We start from the raw sequence: 18,218 nt of genomic DNA on the forward strand, positions 1-18,218 counted from the left end.
ATTCTTGCAATTTTGGGGACATTTCTTGCCCAACTGGTCATTTCCTTTTTCAAAGGGTAACTCACCTCAGCGCTTGGGTCAGGGAAAGCCCCGCTCTCTGGCCACTTCTGCAGCAGAGAGTCAAAGATGATGTTGAGCTCCTGCTTGTCGTAAGTGTCAGCAACGACGCTGGTCAAAGTGGCGTAGGTGTCTGAAGTGGTGGGAACAGAGAGGGGCAGGGAGACGTTCTGCTTGGACCCCAAAACTTCTTGGGATGGATGGCTTAAGGGAACACTCTCGGAGAGGATTTTCATGACATTGGCAGAAGCCTCCAGTGAAGCGAGATCATTGGTTGAAGTCCTGTTGGGGGAAAAGGGTGAGGAAGTAGGAGATTAATTACAACAGGAAGACACTTTTGTGAAGTCAGCATGACTTTGTAAAACTTCACTCAGGTGCCAAGAAAGCACAGAAACAACCTTAACCTTTTAAAACCTGAGCCAATTAGTGAGGTTCTTTGAAAAACATGGAGAAAAGGCAGTGACCAACTTGACAAGAAATGTCCCACAAAAAAATTAAAGAAACTAGTAAAGGGTGAGATGAAAATAACCTTTAGTTGACAAATGTCAAATGTGTTAAGTTGCTCATTGCCTTCTCCCAGAGTTTTTGAGAGAAATCAAACCAGTTTGCTCAGGTTTCAAAGGGTTAAAGTGACAAACTGTAGTGTGTGTTAACAGAAGGCTGCAGACAGCCTGTGCAAACGCACAACAGTCAGCACACACAGCTACTGCAACCCGCAGAAAGACAGTTTGGGTGGGTACTATTTGTCTCTTAATCCATCTGTTTTTCTTCTCTGTGTTTGAGTTTCTCTGCTCAAAATGTTTGAGGGGACAACACTGCGCCCCAACAATGGCCATTTCTCACCAAGGAGTAGGAACGGAGAGCTAAGTGAGGACAGAGGACGGAAAAACAACCGTCTGTCTGCCTGTTGTGAAACTCTTTGAGCAGGGCAGAGATGATGATGGAGAGAGGATGGATGGAAGAAGGACAGGAGAGGAAGACAATGATCCCTCTGACTGTGTTTGACTTGGGGATTACCCACTCACCTGCCTCCCACAGCCTTGCCTTTTCTTTCTGTTCTAACACTCTCTCTAATGCAGTTTATTTAGTGACAATAGGACACATTTAACTTATGATTCATGCAGTTTCTCCTAGAAAACAGCGCTCATTTAAAAAGAGAAGTAACTATTACAGGAGCAATTTCATTTTTTGTGTCTACATTTTTTTGAGATCATAAAATTAATTTTATCTGCACATTCAGTGTGCATAACATGATGAAGACTGATGCACAGAAAGTTATATAAACACACATAAGTGATTTTACAGCAACAGCTGTTTGGTGAACTGACCTCTCTGTTTTGCAGATGTTGCCAACGCGGTTGCAGTTTGCTATCTTCTGCTCTTTTTGGCTCTGGGGAAAAAAAATAAAACGTTGGAATTCATCCTGGGATACATTTTATTTTATTTTATTTATTACTTGTTCTACAATATCTACCTTGCACTGTTCATAAAGCATGGTTAAGGCTGTCAGGTCGTCTCCTGGGTGGAGTCTGGGTTTGGTGTGGTTCTGCTCAGGGACAGGGCTGTCCAGGTAGGACCAGGAGTCCATGACGTAGTTATTGTAACGGTTATAGTTAAAGTTCTCGCTCTGAAAGACCAGTCCCAGAGTCCTGCAAAGATGGAAGAGTTGAGAGTGATTAATTAGATTGAGAAGTCAAAACATACGAAAACCAGAATAAAAGGGAAATAATATAGAATTATTTAGTGGTCTGAGGGGAAAACAAAAGTGGTCAAACAATGTGTTTGACATGCTGAGTTTGAGTAAAACAGCAGTACCTGAGCCTCGGGGCACTGCACATGCTTGCCCCTGAGCACGGAGGGTTTCGATTGCAAAACCACAAAGCTGAGTAACATCCCTCAAAAGCAGTGGTGTCAAAAAGATTTTAAAAGCCAAGGGCCACCCACTAACCCCCCCCCCCCCCGAGACACACACACACACACACACACACACACACCTACACACATCTTATGGTTTCTGGCACTTTGTCAAGACAGAAAACTACATTCTTGAATCCTGTACAAACTCTCTTATTTGCATAGACCTCAAAAGAGATGATGAGATTTTCTTACTAAGTAAGCAGATACCCTCAAAAGGTAAGCTCTGGCTTTCCGTATCACTTGTGAAAAAAAGGGGGATTCTGGGGATTGGATTTGTTTGGAAAGACTCGCAGTGACATTAGGATTGTAGATATCCCGCCAACCTGGATAAGCCCCCTTTGGAGTTTGTCTGAAGTAGCTAATGAACAAATAGCTGCAGTTTACTCAAGATAAACAGCCAATTAAATGTGCTGACAGGAGGCAGACACCAAAGGTGATCACATCAGAAACACAGCTTTTGGAGAAATGCAGTATTGCAGATTAATTGCAGATTTCTCATAAGGATTAATGACAGAGTGCTGAAAATTTTAACACTGGACCTTGAAAATTAGAAATACTGTTTTTGAGCATGCACATTTGAACTTTTGTATCAGATCATACCTTTAGTTTACTTAATATTTCAGCATTGCAAGCACTAAACCCAAACACCTGCTCAGAGATGCACCTGTCTCTCTCCCGCTCTCTCACACCCAGCAGCCTCCACAACAACCTCCATTAGTTACTCTCCATTTCCCCCTAAAACCAGCCGAGTGCAGATGTTTTTACACAGACAGAGAGGAGGGGGGCTCGTGTCTAGTGTTTCGCCATTATGTAATTCAATGCATTACATGCTGTCATTGCCCTCTGTCTATGTCCAACACCTCTAGAGGAGATTCTTATTTCCCGGTCTCCTTTTGTGCTCTGTGGCCCCTAGGTGAGTGGCAACACAAGCCGAAACAGACCCGCAGCAACCACAAACTCAACTCTGTGTGTGTGTTTGTGTGTGTTTAAGCTATCAATTTCCCCTGCAAAACACTGCTATCTTAAAACAGGGATCTTTCACATGGGGGTCTCATTGCAAATACGAAGAAGGGGGGGTTTCTTTCCCGCAGGACAGAAACACCCCATGAGCTATTTACTGTATTACAAAAAGTTATCTTGTGGACCAAAAACCACGCTTTAGGGTAAAAAAATCCTGATAAAACACACCTTTTAAGCAAAAATTTGATCAAATTTCTTCACAATACTCACTCAGTCTCTTTGGTCATGTCTCTAGTCCAAGTCAGCCGGAATATGTTCCTTTAGTTTCAACTCTTTGCTGATTTTTGTGAGCGTCTCTCTCTCAGTCAGCGCGTCTATCAGTCTGGCAGAGAAGAGCAGTGACACACAGATGAGTCAAGTGTTGTGATTCCCTCTGAACGGGGCCCAGATTTATTTCAGCAAGCAGAGTGAACCCTCTCTTCTCTGATTGGCTGAGAGGAGTGATACAGGTGTCTGATAGGACAGGTGTAGGATCATTAACTCTTCTCTGGCTGGAGAGAAACTGACAGGCATGTGTGTGAGTGTGTGCAGCCAGCAGAGCACTTTGCAAGACAATCCGAGGCAGGAGCGTTATGAATCTCATTATGGCGCCGGATAAAAGAGTGAGATTGGGAATCTCAGAGGTGTGAAAGGTTTGGTAATGACTCTGGAACTCAGCTTTAATATGTTAATACTTTTCCAGTATCATTTTTCACTCCCCCTCCTTTACTTCCATGTCATACACAGGTTTTGGTTTCTTTATCTTCTGGGGATTAAAGATGCAAAAATGGGTGCTTTGTGGAGGTCAGCTTAGAGGAAACTTATTTATCAAATGAAGGTTTTTCCAACTGAATTAAAATGGAAAAGTTAAAAGAATTAAGAAATAATAATAATGCATTTAGGATATAAACATGAAAAGTAACATCACCTTTTTTTTCCCTTAAATTTAGAATTACGCAGCCACTGTCAATACTTTAATTGTAAAGATATGCTTTTTAATAAATATATCTGAATATACACAATAATACAGGATGAATGCATTACGCATGCACACACAGGATTTACACTCTAATTCCAGTAATAGAAACCACAACAAATATTTTCAAAAAATAAATAAATTAACCATTCTTTAAAATGATTTTTACTTTTTTGTGATCAAACATTTATTGAGGTTTCAGGGAAAATATACTGTATTTTATTTTTTAATGGAAACATTTGCCCAGTTTAGTTAAAAACAGTTAAATTGTGCTGATTTACTAGCACTGAAAGAAATACACTGATTTAAAAAAGTAACAGTCCCAATATCAGAGGTTTTATTTCAAAGGTTTATCACACAAGGGGTAGGACTCACCCCAGGCCTCACAATACAATATTATCACGATATTTAAGTGACAATACAATATTATTACATTTAATATATTTATTATTATTTTTATTTTTATTTATAAATTTATACCATATTTTTTATGATATTTTAGTCGCATTACAAAATATTGCAACTTTAATTATCTCATAATATGCTGAGTATTGAGATATAGTGCAGTTTATTATTATTTGTAACTGTAAATTATATCCTTGAAGTAGAAATTTTACAACATCGGTTTTAACTTGTAAGGTTTAGAGAAAAGTTTCTCACTTTAATAATTTTTATTGTAGCAATATGTATCTTGCGAACTAAAAGAGCAACTGATTTTGTTTTTCTAGTAGGCTACAAAAAGCTGAATTTAATAATTTAGACAATAAAAAACAACACTTAAGTGTTACTGTACTGGGACAATATTGCAAAAACACAATATTGCAATATGGTGTACCCCACCCCTAACACATTATTATCATCTCATTATCTTAGTGCTAAATTATTTGGTCATTATTGTTATTATTGCATTTAAACAGAAAGTAGCAAATTAATGCTATAATCTGTCTGGAGCAAATTATAAGTTGGGCATTTTGATCTAAAAAAAATACTTTTTTCTTTTAATTATATGTTATATATATTTGTGGAGTTGAAAGTACAACATATATTTAACATGCAATATTTAACACAGAAACAAGTTTTGGAAATGAGTGTAGACAGATTTTACCATGCTGACTTTAAGATGAAATGTTGACTTTCACAATGACTTCACAGTAAAACACACGCGCACACACGCACGCACACGCACACACACACACACACACACACACACACACACACCACACACACACACACACACACACACACACAAATGCACGTACAAACACACACGCACCTCCTAAAGCCAAAGCTTGCAACTCGTGCTAGGAATGCAAAATCAGAATGGATCTTTTGGTCTTTATGTCAGTCAGGGATATTATCTTCTACCCACACACTAATGCACACTTATACAAACTCACACACATGCACATACACACACACATACAGAGAGAGAGAGAGTAACGTAACGTTTGTGTGTAATTGCACAAGCTGTTCATCTGCTTGTGTGTGTGTGTGTGTGTGTGTGTGTGTGTGTGTGTGTGTGTGTGTGTGTGTGTGTGTGTGTGCGTGTGTACCTCTTGCGGCTGGCACCTGAGGGAATCTGGCGTGGTAACACACAAGGGTGCGTGCTGTGCAGCTTGCCCACACACTCACACACACCCTCATAAATATAACACACACAGACACAAAGCCCCAGAGGCAATTTGGCATCAAATCAGAACACGGAAAGAAAGAATGGTGATTTTCTCTATACGACACACCTTCATTACGCCACAGTATACATCCTGAAAGTACATCTATAAGACGTTTAATTTAAGCTCCATCTTTGTCTCCTGGACTCCCCAGATAAGGTTTCCATGCCCCCGTACCTCAGGCTGGACATGCATGCTTTACTAAATATCTCATAAACTGTGGAACCAGGAGTTATAGGAGAGGTAAAAAAAGAAGTGAACAGAGGATGGATGTAACATGATGTGAGCCTCTGCTTCACTTGTCATCAGCTCGTTGAAGGTGAGAATGGTTTCTCTCGCCTGTGGTTTCTTTCTCTCTCTCACCCTGTCTTTCTTATACTTTCTCTATCCGTCCCTCATTAGTGCTGACACATTAACACATCAAAATGTTAAACCCTTTAATTCTCACTTCAGTTTCTCTCCCTTCACTTCAAACAAAGGAAAAACCCTATAAACATATAAAAATGTGAAATAAAGATGTCATCACCAAATAATTCCCTAAGGATTTAAAAAATGTCTTGATATGAACTATATAATATTTTTGCCAGCTATAAGGAAAGAGGAGACACTGTTAGCTTCCAATTTAATACATTTCAAGTACATTTAGTGTAACTAGAGCAGAGCTGAACATACAAAAAATCTCAACTATAATTCAACATATATCAACAGTAAAGTCTCCAGCAATAAATGAGCAATAAATTTATATTTGCTTGGGTTTTAGAGGGAGCAATTCTTTCAATGACGGTACGGTTTTTATTATTTATTTATGAATCACAAAATTCTTTCCAGGAACTTCCAACGAACTTATCAGGAAGTTATGAACCTGTCACAAACTGTAGTCACTCTGAGCTTGCAGAACACAAACCCATGCTGATAATATGAGGACATAGTTTACTAAAATATTATTCCATGACATTTTTAATGTTTTAAACAAACACAGATATCTAACTGTCTTTATCTCTGCAGGAATACGAGTGAGTGAGCTTGCAATAGAGGAAGTCAAGTTTTTGTTGGGTGTCTGTAAGTTTTCCTTTTTTCCTAATGCACATGTAGAACTTTCTAATTGTGTAAAAGAGATCTGTGGCCCAGTGCGACAGGGTGGAAACGATGTGGAAAGGGAAGATGGATGGATGTCACCGGATGTTCAAACGGCTTCCTTTCATGCCTTGAAACTCGCCTCCTTGGAGAAAGAAACTAAGACTTGAGTGTCGCGGCGCTTTGGCCTGTTGTGTGACTGTTTGTGTGCATGTGCATGCGAGCTCGCAGCCATGCATGGTCGCATACAAACAGAGATCAGCGCTCACTCTACGCACGACTGCTGCTGAGAAGGAGCCCTCTCATCACCTCTGTCCTCCCACTCTATCTCTTTCTCCTTTTCCTGTCCCCCATTGATTCTTCCTTTCACCTACTTTTCCTGCTCCTTACCACTGTTTGACCACTAAATCTCATCCTCATGACTTAAACCCTAAAGATCATGCTAATTTAAACTCTTAAACCACAGTGAATAAGTCATGTCAGGTGAAGATAGTAATGAAAATTAAAGCCGTTTCTTGTCTCTTTTGTTCTGCGGTTGATCTTTCTCATCAACTCCTACACAGCACACATATCTCTCCATCTCTTTCACTTTCCTCTCCATGTGCTCTAATGCATGTTTGTCATGGAGGAATGTGTGCTGAGGGTTGGCTGAGATATAAGGAGCCCGGGGCATGTTACTCTCTATCTGCTCCTCACTTTGGGAAATTAGTGAGCGGTGCACCTGTTACCGTAAAGCCCTGACATGTTCACTATAACTGCAGTGCTTCCTCTTCGCCAAGCACGCCACTTAATCCTAAAACACTTTCATTTTCCACCCTCATCCCTAAGCAGGCCAACTAACAAAAAGTACTTCCGCAATCTAATGTTTTTTATTCTTTTGTAGTAATGCTAACATTACCAAAATGGTTAAACTATCAAACTTATAAATGCATTTTATATGTATTTTTACATTACAAATATCAATTAGGCTGTATGGAAAAATTTTACTATAAAAGAGGTTTGCTTGTTTTTGGGTCTCTTTTATACTTAATGTCAAGGTGAGCATTGGCAGCACAGAGAGGCTTTTATTGTGAAATAGCATTAGACACGTAAAGTACAGAAGTTTATTTCAAGTACATTTTTCTGATAATATTCTACAATTCTACAATTTCATTTAGCAGACGCTTTTATCCAAAGCGACGTACAACACAAGCAAGAATTTAGACTTAAGGAAAAAAACCCTTAGTAAGTGCAAAAAGTGCTTCAGGTGTGATTGGTCACAGGTATTGCCGTCTAGTGGCAGAAGAAGTGCCGCACAGCCACAACCCCCCCAAAGTACCAAAGTAATAACCAGTAGCGATCTCGGCATCTGAGATTCAACAATCTCAGTATCACTACTTACGATGACAGTCAACATCACACAACGTTGTCAGTGCTAGATAATCATTAGGTGCTGGAGAAGAGTCAGGTTAAGTGCCTAGGTGTTCTCGGAACAATTGAGTTTTCAATTGTCTCTTAAAAGTAGAAAGGGACTCAGCAGAACGCACAGAGTTTGGAAGTTTGTTCCACCATTTGGGAACAACAGAAGAGAAGAGTCTGGCTAGAGATTTAGAGCCGTGCTGGGCTGGAAGCACCAGGCGTCTTTCGCATGCAGAGCGTAGTGGGCGAGAAGGAGAGTAGACCTGGATCAGGGATTCCAGGTAGGCTGGAGCAGTTCTTGTGATTGTTTTGTAAGCCAAGAGAAGTGCTTTGAATTTGATTCTGGCTGCCACTGGAAGCCAGTGAAGAGAAATTAGCAGCGGGGTGATGTGCTCTTTTGGGCTGGTTGAAGACCAGACGTGCTGCTGCATTCTGGATCATCTGAAGAGGTTTGAATGAGCATGCAGGGAGGCCTGCCAGAAGAGAGTTGCAGTAGTCAATGCGTGAGATCACAAGAGCCTGAACCAGAAGCTGTGTGGCCTGTTGGGTCAGGAAGGGTCTGATCTTCCTGATGTTGTAGAGGGCATAACGACAAGACCGAGAAACTGAGGCCACATGAACCTTAAAGGTCAGCTGGTCATCGATCATGTCACCCAGGTTTCTGGCTTAGTTTGTGGGCACAAGTAGGCTCGAGTCAAGTTGGACACTGATCCGAGGCTGAACAGATGGACAAGCTGGAAAGACCATGAGTTCGGTCTTAGACAGATTTAGCTGAAGGTGGCGTTCCTTCATCCATGTGGAGATATCAGCCAGACACGCTGATATCTGAGCTGAGACCGTTCTGTCATCAGGTGGAAAGGAGAGAAAGAGCTGAGTGTCATCAGCATAGCAGTGGTAGGAGAAACCATGGGAGCGGATCACTGCACCGAGTGAGGTGGTGTACAGAGAGAAGAGTAGGGGACCAAGCACCGACCCCTGAGGAACCCCTGTCGATAGGCCATGTGACCTAGACACCTCTCCTCGCTGAACAAAAAAATAAACGCAGTACTTTTGTTGCATTGGGCTGCTCACAATTAAAATGATGTGGATGTGGATGTGCTGAGCTGATACAGGTCTGCAGTTGGATGTACTTCCAAATTTAACAGAAATAGCATCGAAGGTGGATTATAGTAGTAAAATGAGTATTCAATTTACGGACAACAGCTCTGAAGGTCATTCCTGCAGTCCCAAGTGCTCACTAACATGGATTTTAACACATTTTTTACCATAATTTGAGAGGAAAACATCTTTTGAGTGCATGAAAAAAGTTTGAAATCTTAACTTAAACCTGTATAAAATGGGAGCAAAAACGTTGCATTAGAATATTTGCTTAGTGTACTCTTTTGCTTTAAGAAGATTACTTTTTTATATTATTGTACTGCTACTTTCACTCAAGTAAAGTAATTGCTGTCAGCAGCTCTAAACATGTTGTTGTCATTATTATGATGCAATTTGGTATCATTTTAATTCAGTCAAGTGATATTAAGGTTTAGTGTCCATGCAGATGGGATAGGGCTTTAAGCATGACAAACTGTAAACCAAATGATGCTTTTGAGGCCATCTCTTGGAGGAACATCTTAAGTGTGTGCGTGCATTTGTGCTTGACACAGATATCAGCTGACTGTTTTTGTCTCAATGTTTGTCTCTGAGCTCTGTTTGCAGCAAGTTCACCAATAGAGTGTTTGCATGATTCGCTGACCTCTGCCAGGAGCTCTGACCTCCTCGGAGCTGTGATACTGTGGTGAATGGTGAGAGCTCTTTAGCAAAATCCTGTTGTCACTTTGTTTGGCCTGGACTAGAGAGGCTCCAAGAGTCTGGACACACTCTCTCTAAGCCCCCACCTCATCAGCCCCACTCCTTTTTAATATTCCAGCCAGCAGCCAGCAGCAGCCACTCCCAGAAACTCCACATTGCCCCAAGTAAGGGATCAGGTGGGGGGAGGATGGGGGCTTGGGTGTAAGAAGGGGGGAAGAAGGAAGAATTGAAGGGTGAGGTGTCAGCAGGAAAATGGAAAAACAGCAGATTGATGTTGGTAAAGATAGGAAAGGAGAGAAACTAGGGAGCTGACAGGAGCAAACGGCAGGGTTTTGGAGCTCTACAACAGCTTCAAAGTTTCAGCACTGTGACATTTGAATGATGGCTATTAGAGGTTAGGACACTCCACACATGGGGCAATAGGAAGTTGCAGAGGAGAATATGGTGATTGCTCAATATGTATGCATTTTTCTGAGCCATTGCTTAAGGGCAATTGTGTTGACAAACTAGCCATGGGGGGAGTTTACAGGAACAAAATGAGGATTGTAGTTCCTGCAAATTCATTAAATGAGCACAATGCAGTAAATAACAAATGCATGCCTCGTGCATGAAAAACTAAAAAACAAAAGCAATACATGACCGTAAAGTGAATTAAAAAAATTACTGTCTGTGTCTGACATTGAATTGAAGTCGTAGCAGTGGCATATAGCAGTGAGGATTGCTGATTGAAACCAGCTGAAACTACTCACATGTGATGAGCATGAACTCTTAGTGAGAATTCCTTCAGTGTTCATTGTTCAGGAGGTTTTAACTGGGAGCCGAACAATCCACAGAGGCCTCTTCCTCCTAAAAAAAACAGACCAAGTGATTAAAACCAGTTAAACACTAAATAAAACAGTTTTACATCGCAAATCAGTGTTTCTCCTCAACGCTCGCAGATGGGCTGCTGGCCCAGCACCTGCTAACGTGTGCTCGCCTTTTTGTCTCTGATAACCAAAGATCCAGACAATCAGGAGGAATTCTAGCCAAAAGTTATTATTTTAGCGGCAGCTAAATTATCCACAGAGGTGTTCTCCTCTCCAAAAAATAGATCCAGTAAATAAAACTGGTAAAAATACAGTAAAGCAGTTTCATGTTAAAAATCTGTGTTTTTCCAGTATTGTTTAGCTCATCACAATTGGTGGATGATGCAAAAATGTGAATGGCTACTGTAGAAACCTGTCGGTGCAACATGGTGATCCCCCCCCTCTCCAAATCCTACACACTGGTACTTATACTAATAATCAAAATATGAATATTAATATGAATAACCCTATCTCTAATTCTGATGTAAGTTGTTGTTTTGCCTAAAATCAGCTTGGCTCCTTACGTAACATGTGCAAATGCATTCCCAGTTTGCATAACTTTTTGAGAAAAGAAGATTTATGCTTGCAAAAATCCATTATGGCATTTTGTTCAGAAATGTATGAAGCCTGCGCTTTTGATCTTCTGTCCAAAATACCTCTGTTCAACTGCAAACATTTTAGCCTCTGAGAAATAATTTGAATTCTAACCAAGGACGGCGTGACGTTCAACAGAGTGGCTCAGGTGGATTCAAAGTAAAGTTCCCAACGTCTTTTGAAGATTGCGTCTTTGAAAATGAAAAAATTCAGAAGTCAGATGACATTTCAAAAGCGGTGTACTTTCATTAATTCTCTATTACTTCTGCATCAATACCCGCTGTCCTTTCAAACTTATGGTGTTTTTTCAACAGTAAATTGGGTATGCAAGCCCAATCCAAACACACAGGAAAGAACCGTTTTTTTAGGATAGATGAAAGTCTGTTGGAATTTGTAGTCTGTCATTCCTTTTCATTTCTGTCTCAGACTGTGCTTTTGTTTTTGGAGGATTGGTATGAATACAACCGAGAGGGCTGGTAAGATAACAAACACTGTGGAATGACAAATGCATGCTGTAGGCACACACACTCACTCATAAACCTACAATTAAGCATGAATGCAAACTTTCTCTCTCTCTTTCATATAGTCAGAGCATACACACATTCACAGCAACAGACATACATGAACAAAAGTGGTAGATACAGTCAGATGATATCTTGTCTGTCACAAAAGCCGCATTCTCTGCATTGTACTGGATCAACTAACAGACAGATTAAGAAGTATAAAGTAATTCCAGCCAGAGCCAAACATCCGCCAAGAATCTCAAGGAGTGCCGAGATTTAAAGACACATCATCTCTGATACAATATTGATTCAGTGATTGAAACTGGCAGTATCTGATATTTGATATTTGAATAGGTAAATTGAAATCTTAGAGCTGTGTGAGTGTGTTTACATTTCAGTGGAGGACTGCAGCAGGGTGGCAAGTGAGATACAACACCACAACACTTAGAGGAAGAATGTAACAAACACACACATTGTGTGAAACAGAGAGAAAATTAGCTTTTGGATGTGGTGAAGTTAAAATATCAAGATTTTTGGTTTTTTTTAAAAAAAGTGGATTTCAATGCATTGAGAACAAGAGGCAATTAGATTGCCACACACACACACACACACACACACACACACACACACACACACACACACACACACACACACACACACACACACACACATATTTTATGGTGTTTAGGCCACTGATTGCAGTCCCACCCAGACAGAGAGCAGGTATTGGGCTCATCTCCATATCAGGTTTCATTCTGGACCCCTCAGGCTCAGGGTAGATACAACTTCACTTCGTAGCTCCTGGAGTACACACACTCTTATCTGCAGTAAATAACTACAAAGAAATGTGCATAATTGCACTCTGACCTGAGTTGAAGGGACATTCTCAGAACATTCTCAGGTAATAGCATCCTTTACAGAGGACATTTATAACCTTACTGTCTCGAAGGTGCATGTGTACAAAACTTAAGACAGCTCAGAAAGCTGGTCTTATAATTAAAAGATTGTACCAAGGGTTTAGCAAATTCTAGCTCATCAAAGGAGGAGTTTGAGATTTTGGACAATATGTTTAATTGCTTTCTTGCAGAGATTCAAGCCCGATTGATATGGCATTAATATTGCCCGGGCTCTCTCAAATTTCATGTGGCATAGTTTCATGGCAAAAGCAAAGTTTGTATTTTACTCAAATTGCTGACATTATCCCCCAGATATGATGCACACAGTAATTTGCAACTCTGCACTGCACCACCTGCACCACTAGCAGTTATGTACAGTGTTAACCTCCTCTTTCCCCTTTTGAAAATGTGGGTTAAACAAACAGAACTTGTTCAGCTACACATTGTGACATGCCATCCATCTCATCATCTCTTGAGATTTTGTTCTTTTGATGGGTCTCCATGCTGCAAGATGTGCTCCTGCACACAAAATGCTGTCAAAATTTCCTTTATAATTCCCAAAGAAGCCTCAGTAATGACTGACTGGAAAAGAGGCAAAAAAAAGAGGTGAAGGTGCACCCTGGAATAGGACACCGTGGCATTGTTCTGACGGCCCGAACTTCTGGAGCCCCAAATGTCTAAAAAATGTCCCAATGGACCTAAAGTGCATTTCTCCAACAGCTCCTTATCCCCAAAACCAAAGCCCATTGCTGCAAAATCCTCCCTGCAGTTAGTTTCAGTTTTCAAGTGGTGTTCACCAGTCCAATGGTAAATTTGTTGGACTAACGGGGCTTTGGAATTTTGGGCCTTCTGAACAATTGGCAGTCCTCAGAAAAAGTCCAGCACATGAACAACAACCTGTAGTTTTTTTCTTTTCAGGTTTTGTATAAATAAACAAACAAGATGTAACAAGTTAATTAATGAGCATTGGAGTTGCTGGTATCGTTAATGCTGGATTTTGTCACCTTTTGCAAGAGCCACGCTTGCTATTTCTTCCTGATTCCAGTCTCTATGCTAAGCTAAGCTATCGAGCTGTTGGCTATAGCTTTATATTTACTGCACAGACATGACAGTGGAATCAATTTTCTAATCTTTCTTTTGGCGAAGTGAGTAGTAGTAAGCATACTTCCCAGCTTATCAAATTATTCCTAAATGCTTAGCTGCCCATTCCCTAATGCCCTAAAACATTTGTTTCAGGCTGTTCTTATGCTTTGATACAAAAGAAATGCAATACCAAACATAATGATGAGATAGTGATTCACGCAAAACCCACGTGTTTTGGAAGGATGCAATAATGTGACCAATGTGTTGACAGGAGTGAATTAGGAAGCGGTCACAAGAAGACCCAATGGGAGGTAGGTTGGGTGATGGATGGGTCACAGGACGCAGGACTTAGGTCAGGGTCAGGGAGGTTAACCCTAACCCCAGGAGACTGGTGGTCAGAACCATGTGAACTTAAGTGAGTCTTTTTAGGATACATCCTCTCCATGTTTCCTTTCCTAAACCTAACCGCATTTGCTTTACATCGATTACGTAACTTTAAGTTAAGGACATAATTGTGCGGTGCTAATGCATATGACCTTTTGAATGAGGATATGATGTTTGTTTGTAAAGAAAAGCACTCCATAAAACACAACCATATCGCTAAAATTCAAAAATCTATAAAAAAAAAAAAAAAACATCTTCCATGCTCAAGTACTGTTGAGCGGTATGCCTACTTGCTCAAGTGATGTTATGAGAGAAAGGGGAATTTGGCCAACGGGAATCAGCCAAGCATCAAAAATCACAGCAATAGTCATTTTAATGCAAAACAAATAACTGCCAGGTGAGCTCAATCCTTCCCCATGGCCTCAGGCCATCCACACCCTGGAGAAAAGCGGAGACAGATATTTTGGCGAATATTTCCTGCAGGCAGTAATACTACACCCAGATGGTGTGGGTTCACAGCAGATACAGTACAGCTCAAATTCTCCACAAAGAGACACGTTATTGACGTCTGGCGTTGCAACAATCTGCTCTTTATCTTCCACAGAAGAGGACGCCGATGCAAGTGCAAGACAAAATGTGCCGTAGAGTTTCAATTGTTTGTCAATTGTGGGTGCATGACATTTTGGTGTGTGTACAATCTGTTACATGTCAGCATGTACTGTCAGTGTGTGTATACAGGCATGGATGATCACTGTGGGTCAAGGTCAAGTGGAAACTGTAGAAGATGAGGGCAGCAGCGAGAATATGTTGACACTCAATCAGGCATGTGTGCAGGTTCGAACAATTATCGCTCTCAAACGAAGCAGGAAAAACTTCTGCACACATACTTTCCTTTCCTGAACGATAAACATCTCGCTCTTTTCCACCCTCCCATCACCCCTTCTCCTCCTCCTTTCCTCATCCACCCATCATCCCTCTCTGTCCCTCTTTCTCTATGGATGAGTGGTGATATTCCCGTGGGATAGTGGAGGAGGAGAGCTTTCCAGGGCCTGTTGCTTCATTATCCCAAATAAAGCAGGGAACATGTTCAGACCACCTCACTCTGGGTTCAAACCCTCAGACAGAAACTCATTTTTTGCAGTCATGCCCTCCTTGTACACACAGTCCCTTTTTTACATTATGCTGTTTTGCACTTGCTCATTGTCTCTCTTCTGGCACCGTTCCTGGGCACAGAGGTTTGATTTGTTTTAAAAACACAAGGAGAAGGCAACAAACTACTTATCAAGACATGGCCCAAAAAGTAGAAAGTTGAAAAAAGAAGATTACCTGAAAATAAACACAATAAATAAATAAAATAAAAAAAAGGTATGAAAGCAAACTTTTCAAGTAAAGGCGTGGACGTGGCCGTCCACTTCGACCTGTAACTGTCAGTCTTTACAGCTTGAGCACTTGGTGTGGATGTTAGCACACAGACTATTCTCAGTGGACTTAACTCTTTTCAGTGTGGTACAGTGCATGTGTCAACCTGTCCCTTTTCTTCTGAGTGGATAGAGCGGCGCCCCATGTGCAGAGGCTGTGTCCTTGCCGTAGCGGCCACAGGTTTAAATCCAGCCTTGGCCCTTTGCTGCATGTCTCCCTCTCTTTTTCTCCCCCTTTCACGCTCACACTGTCCTGTCAATTAAAGGCAATAAAAGCCCCCCAAAAAATCTTAAAAAAAACAAAACAAAACAGAAGGACTTAAATTAGAGAAGTCAAGCAAGAGAATGACCTAAAAAGTATGTTATATGTTTATTTATATGTTTTACTGAAACCCAATTTTAATTCTAAAATTATTACAATTATAAATATAGTTTATATATTATATTATATATTTTATCTCTTCTATTTTTCATTAGACTTTTCTTATAATCCTCCCCATTTTTTAAAAAACACATTTGTCATTGTTTACTACTTTTAAAACAAAAACAGAAATAAAAAATTTGCTTAGGTTTCAAAGGGTATAATAGTTTGTGTAAGGTGAGTGAAGGCAGCACAAGAAAACTGATTTCGATCCAGGTTTCAAAGGGTTACTCCTGAATATTCGTCTTTTTATGTCACTTTTATATATTCAGTGTATTAATGCTGCATTTGAAAACCCAAACTAAATATATATGGGTGTAAATATCAACTTTTAATCAATTTTTTCAATATGTTCCTCTACATATTTATCTAAAAGGCGGGTAAAAAGTAGTAAAATAAACTCACTAAATAAAGTTTACATTGACTTTCACCCACTGAAGTCTTCCTCTGATTAGAGGGAAGAAAAAAATTTCCATGTTCACCTGTGATACTTCCCCATAATCTATATCTCTATCTCTCCCTCCCTTGTCCTTTCTTAGTCCCGCGCCCAGTTTCACTCTACATGTCTCAGCTCGTTGGAGTTTTAGAGGAACCACGCACTCCTTTTCTCCTCAGTCCTCTGGAACAATCACAGCGTGCCCTGCTCAAGGGCGGCCGCAGGGTGCGCCCCATTGCAGAACAGGGAACAAGGAAGATTGACGCACTGGCGCACAATCCCTGTGACCTTTAGGCATGATCCAAAAGTCTGTTGCCATAGAGATAAATTAATCACTGTAATAAGCTAACTGCTTGTATGTTATTAAATCCTGCTTCTCTGTTATTAAATCCCACAGGGTTTATGAGAGGGATTTCTTTCTCAAGTCAAAAGTTCACATCTTTTGTGTCTAAAATTGATTGTTTTATTTCATTTTATTTATTTATTTTTATTAATTTTTATTTTCATATGAAGTTCTAACTACGAGGGCATAATATCTCGTTTCTTAAATTTTGTGCATTTAAGATTTTGGAAATTTGTGTTGTAAAATGCTCATACCAAAAAAATCCAGCCAGCTGGAGTCAATATATAGCAATAGCTTGGTTATCAAGTACGAATGGGTTGTTTGCAAGGGGACAGGTTTGGTTTTAACACTAAGGGGGACTCATATTAAAGGGGGACTTTGGGGGGTCCTCAAAAGAAAAAGTTAGCATAAAACATTTAATTTCCTGCATTTGGTGAATTTTTCTGCACCAGATTGTGGCTTTTTTTGCATCACTTTTTAGTGTAAATGTCAAAACTCCTTTGCTATTTTAATGTTTTTATTGGCAGAGACAAATGCACATGTTCTAAATATGGAGGGGGATGTGTACTCTGTGTCCCCCCAGAGATCTACATCAACAGTTGTTTGGACCCAGTGTCATTTTTCTGTATTACTGTTGAGTTATTTACTAAAATGTAGTGTGGTTATTTCTGACTCAATGTTTAATGCAACAAGCTCAAGTTTCTTACATTAAAACTCTCACATATATTGCTGGTTGTGCAAAACAACTGCATAAGAAGCAGTTTTAGTAATCAGTGACAAACAGCAGCATAACTTTTAAATGAGCAAAATTTTAACAGTTTGTAACCATACTATAAATAAGTCTGCTGTATTTTTCTACCCCTCAGTACTACTGTAGGTGAACTTAAGACAATATTGTGTCAGTGCCTGAACTGACCCGAATCACTGTGTCTTCTTGGGTGTTTGGGCCTTAGAAAAGTAAAAATTATCTTTAAAACAGATAATGATGTAATTGTATATTCTAACAGACTTTCCACAGTTGTGATATTTAAGCTGATACAAAGCCACAAGTTATATTGATGACGCATTTGTACGTTGTCAAAACTCAAATTGCAGAGTAGTAATTGCTGCAAACCAGATAAATTACTTCTTGGAAAGTGTAAAGATCTCAAAGAAGGAAATGACCATTATTATGAATAATGTGTCAACTACAGCAGAAACTTAGCTAACAACAGAATGAGGGAAAATGGTGACAAAATCTCCCCAAAATTGGGATCAGTCAGACAGGTGTTAGGCCACAAGTAAACTAAGGTTACTTGCAGCAGCTACTGACAGCAGACAACACCTTGTGACTGAATATTTGAATATGAAATCGCCACACAAACAACATTTCCTGTATACATTCAGTCCCATCAAAAAGCAGAATAGGGT

The 18,218-nt window shown here is 40.1% G+C and overlaps 1 protein-coding gene across 3 annotated transcripts in view; it reads right to left on the reverse strand.

The window, feature by feature from the left end:
- The window catches only part of grhl3 (grainyhead-like transcription factor 3), a 39,193-nt gene that overhangs the window by 7,618 nt on the left and 13,357 nt on the right, over positions 1–18,218 (reverse strand). The window contains exons 4-8 of one of the 3 annotated variants that reach the window (XM_088087444.1): positions 10,635–10,731; positions 3,205–3,316; positions 1,532–1,706; positions 1,386–1,447; positions 66–339 (exon numbers count right to left, since the gene is read on the reverse strand). In XM_088087444.1, the coding sequence (XP_087943570.1) occupies positions 66–339; positions 1,386–1,447; positions 1,532–1,706; positions 3,205–3,221 (528 nt within the window). In that variant the 5' untranslated portion in view covers positions 3,222–3,316; positions 10,635–10,731. Of the gene's footprint in view, positions 1–65; positions 340–1,385; positions 1,448–1,531; positions 1,707–3,204; positions 3,369–10,634; positions 10,732–18,218 lie in introns of those variants that run through there. The other 2 variants (XM_088087445.1, XM_042501256.2) reach the window with 2 other exon arrangements.

Source organism: Plectropomus leopardus, chromosome 14 (assembly GCF_026936395.1).
Source record: "Plectropomus leopardus strain MGB_pleo_1.0 chromosome 14, ASM2693639v1, whole genome shotgun sequence".
Taxonomy (NCBI): Eukaryota; Metazoa; Chordata; class Actinopteri; order Perciformes; family Serranidae; genus Plectropomus; species Plectropomus leopardus.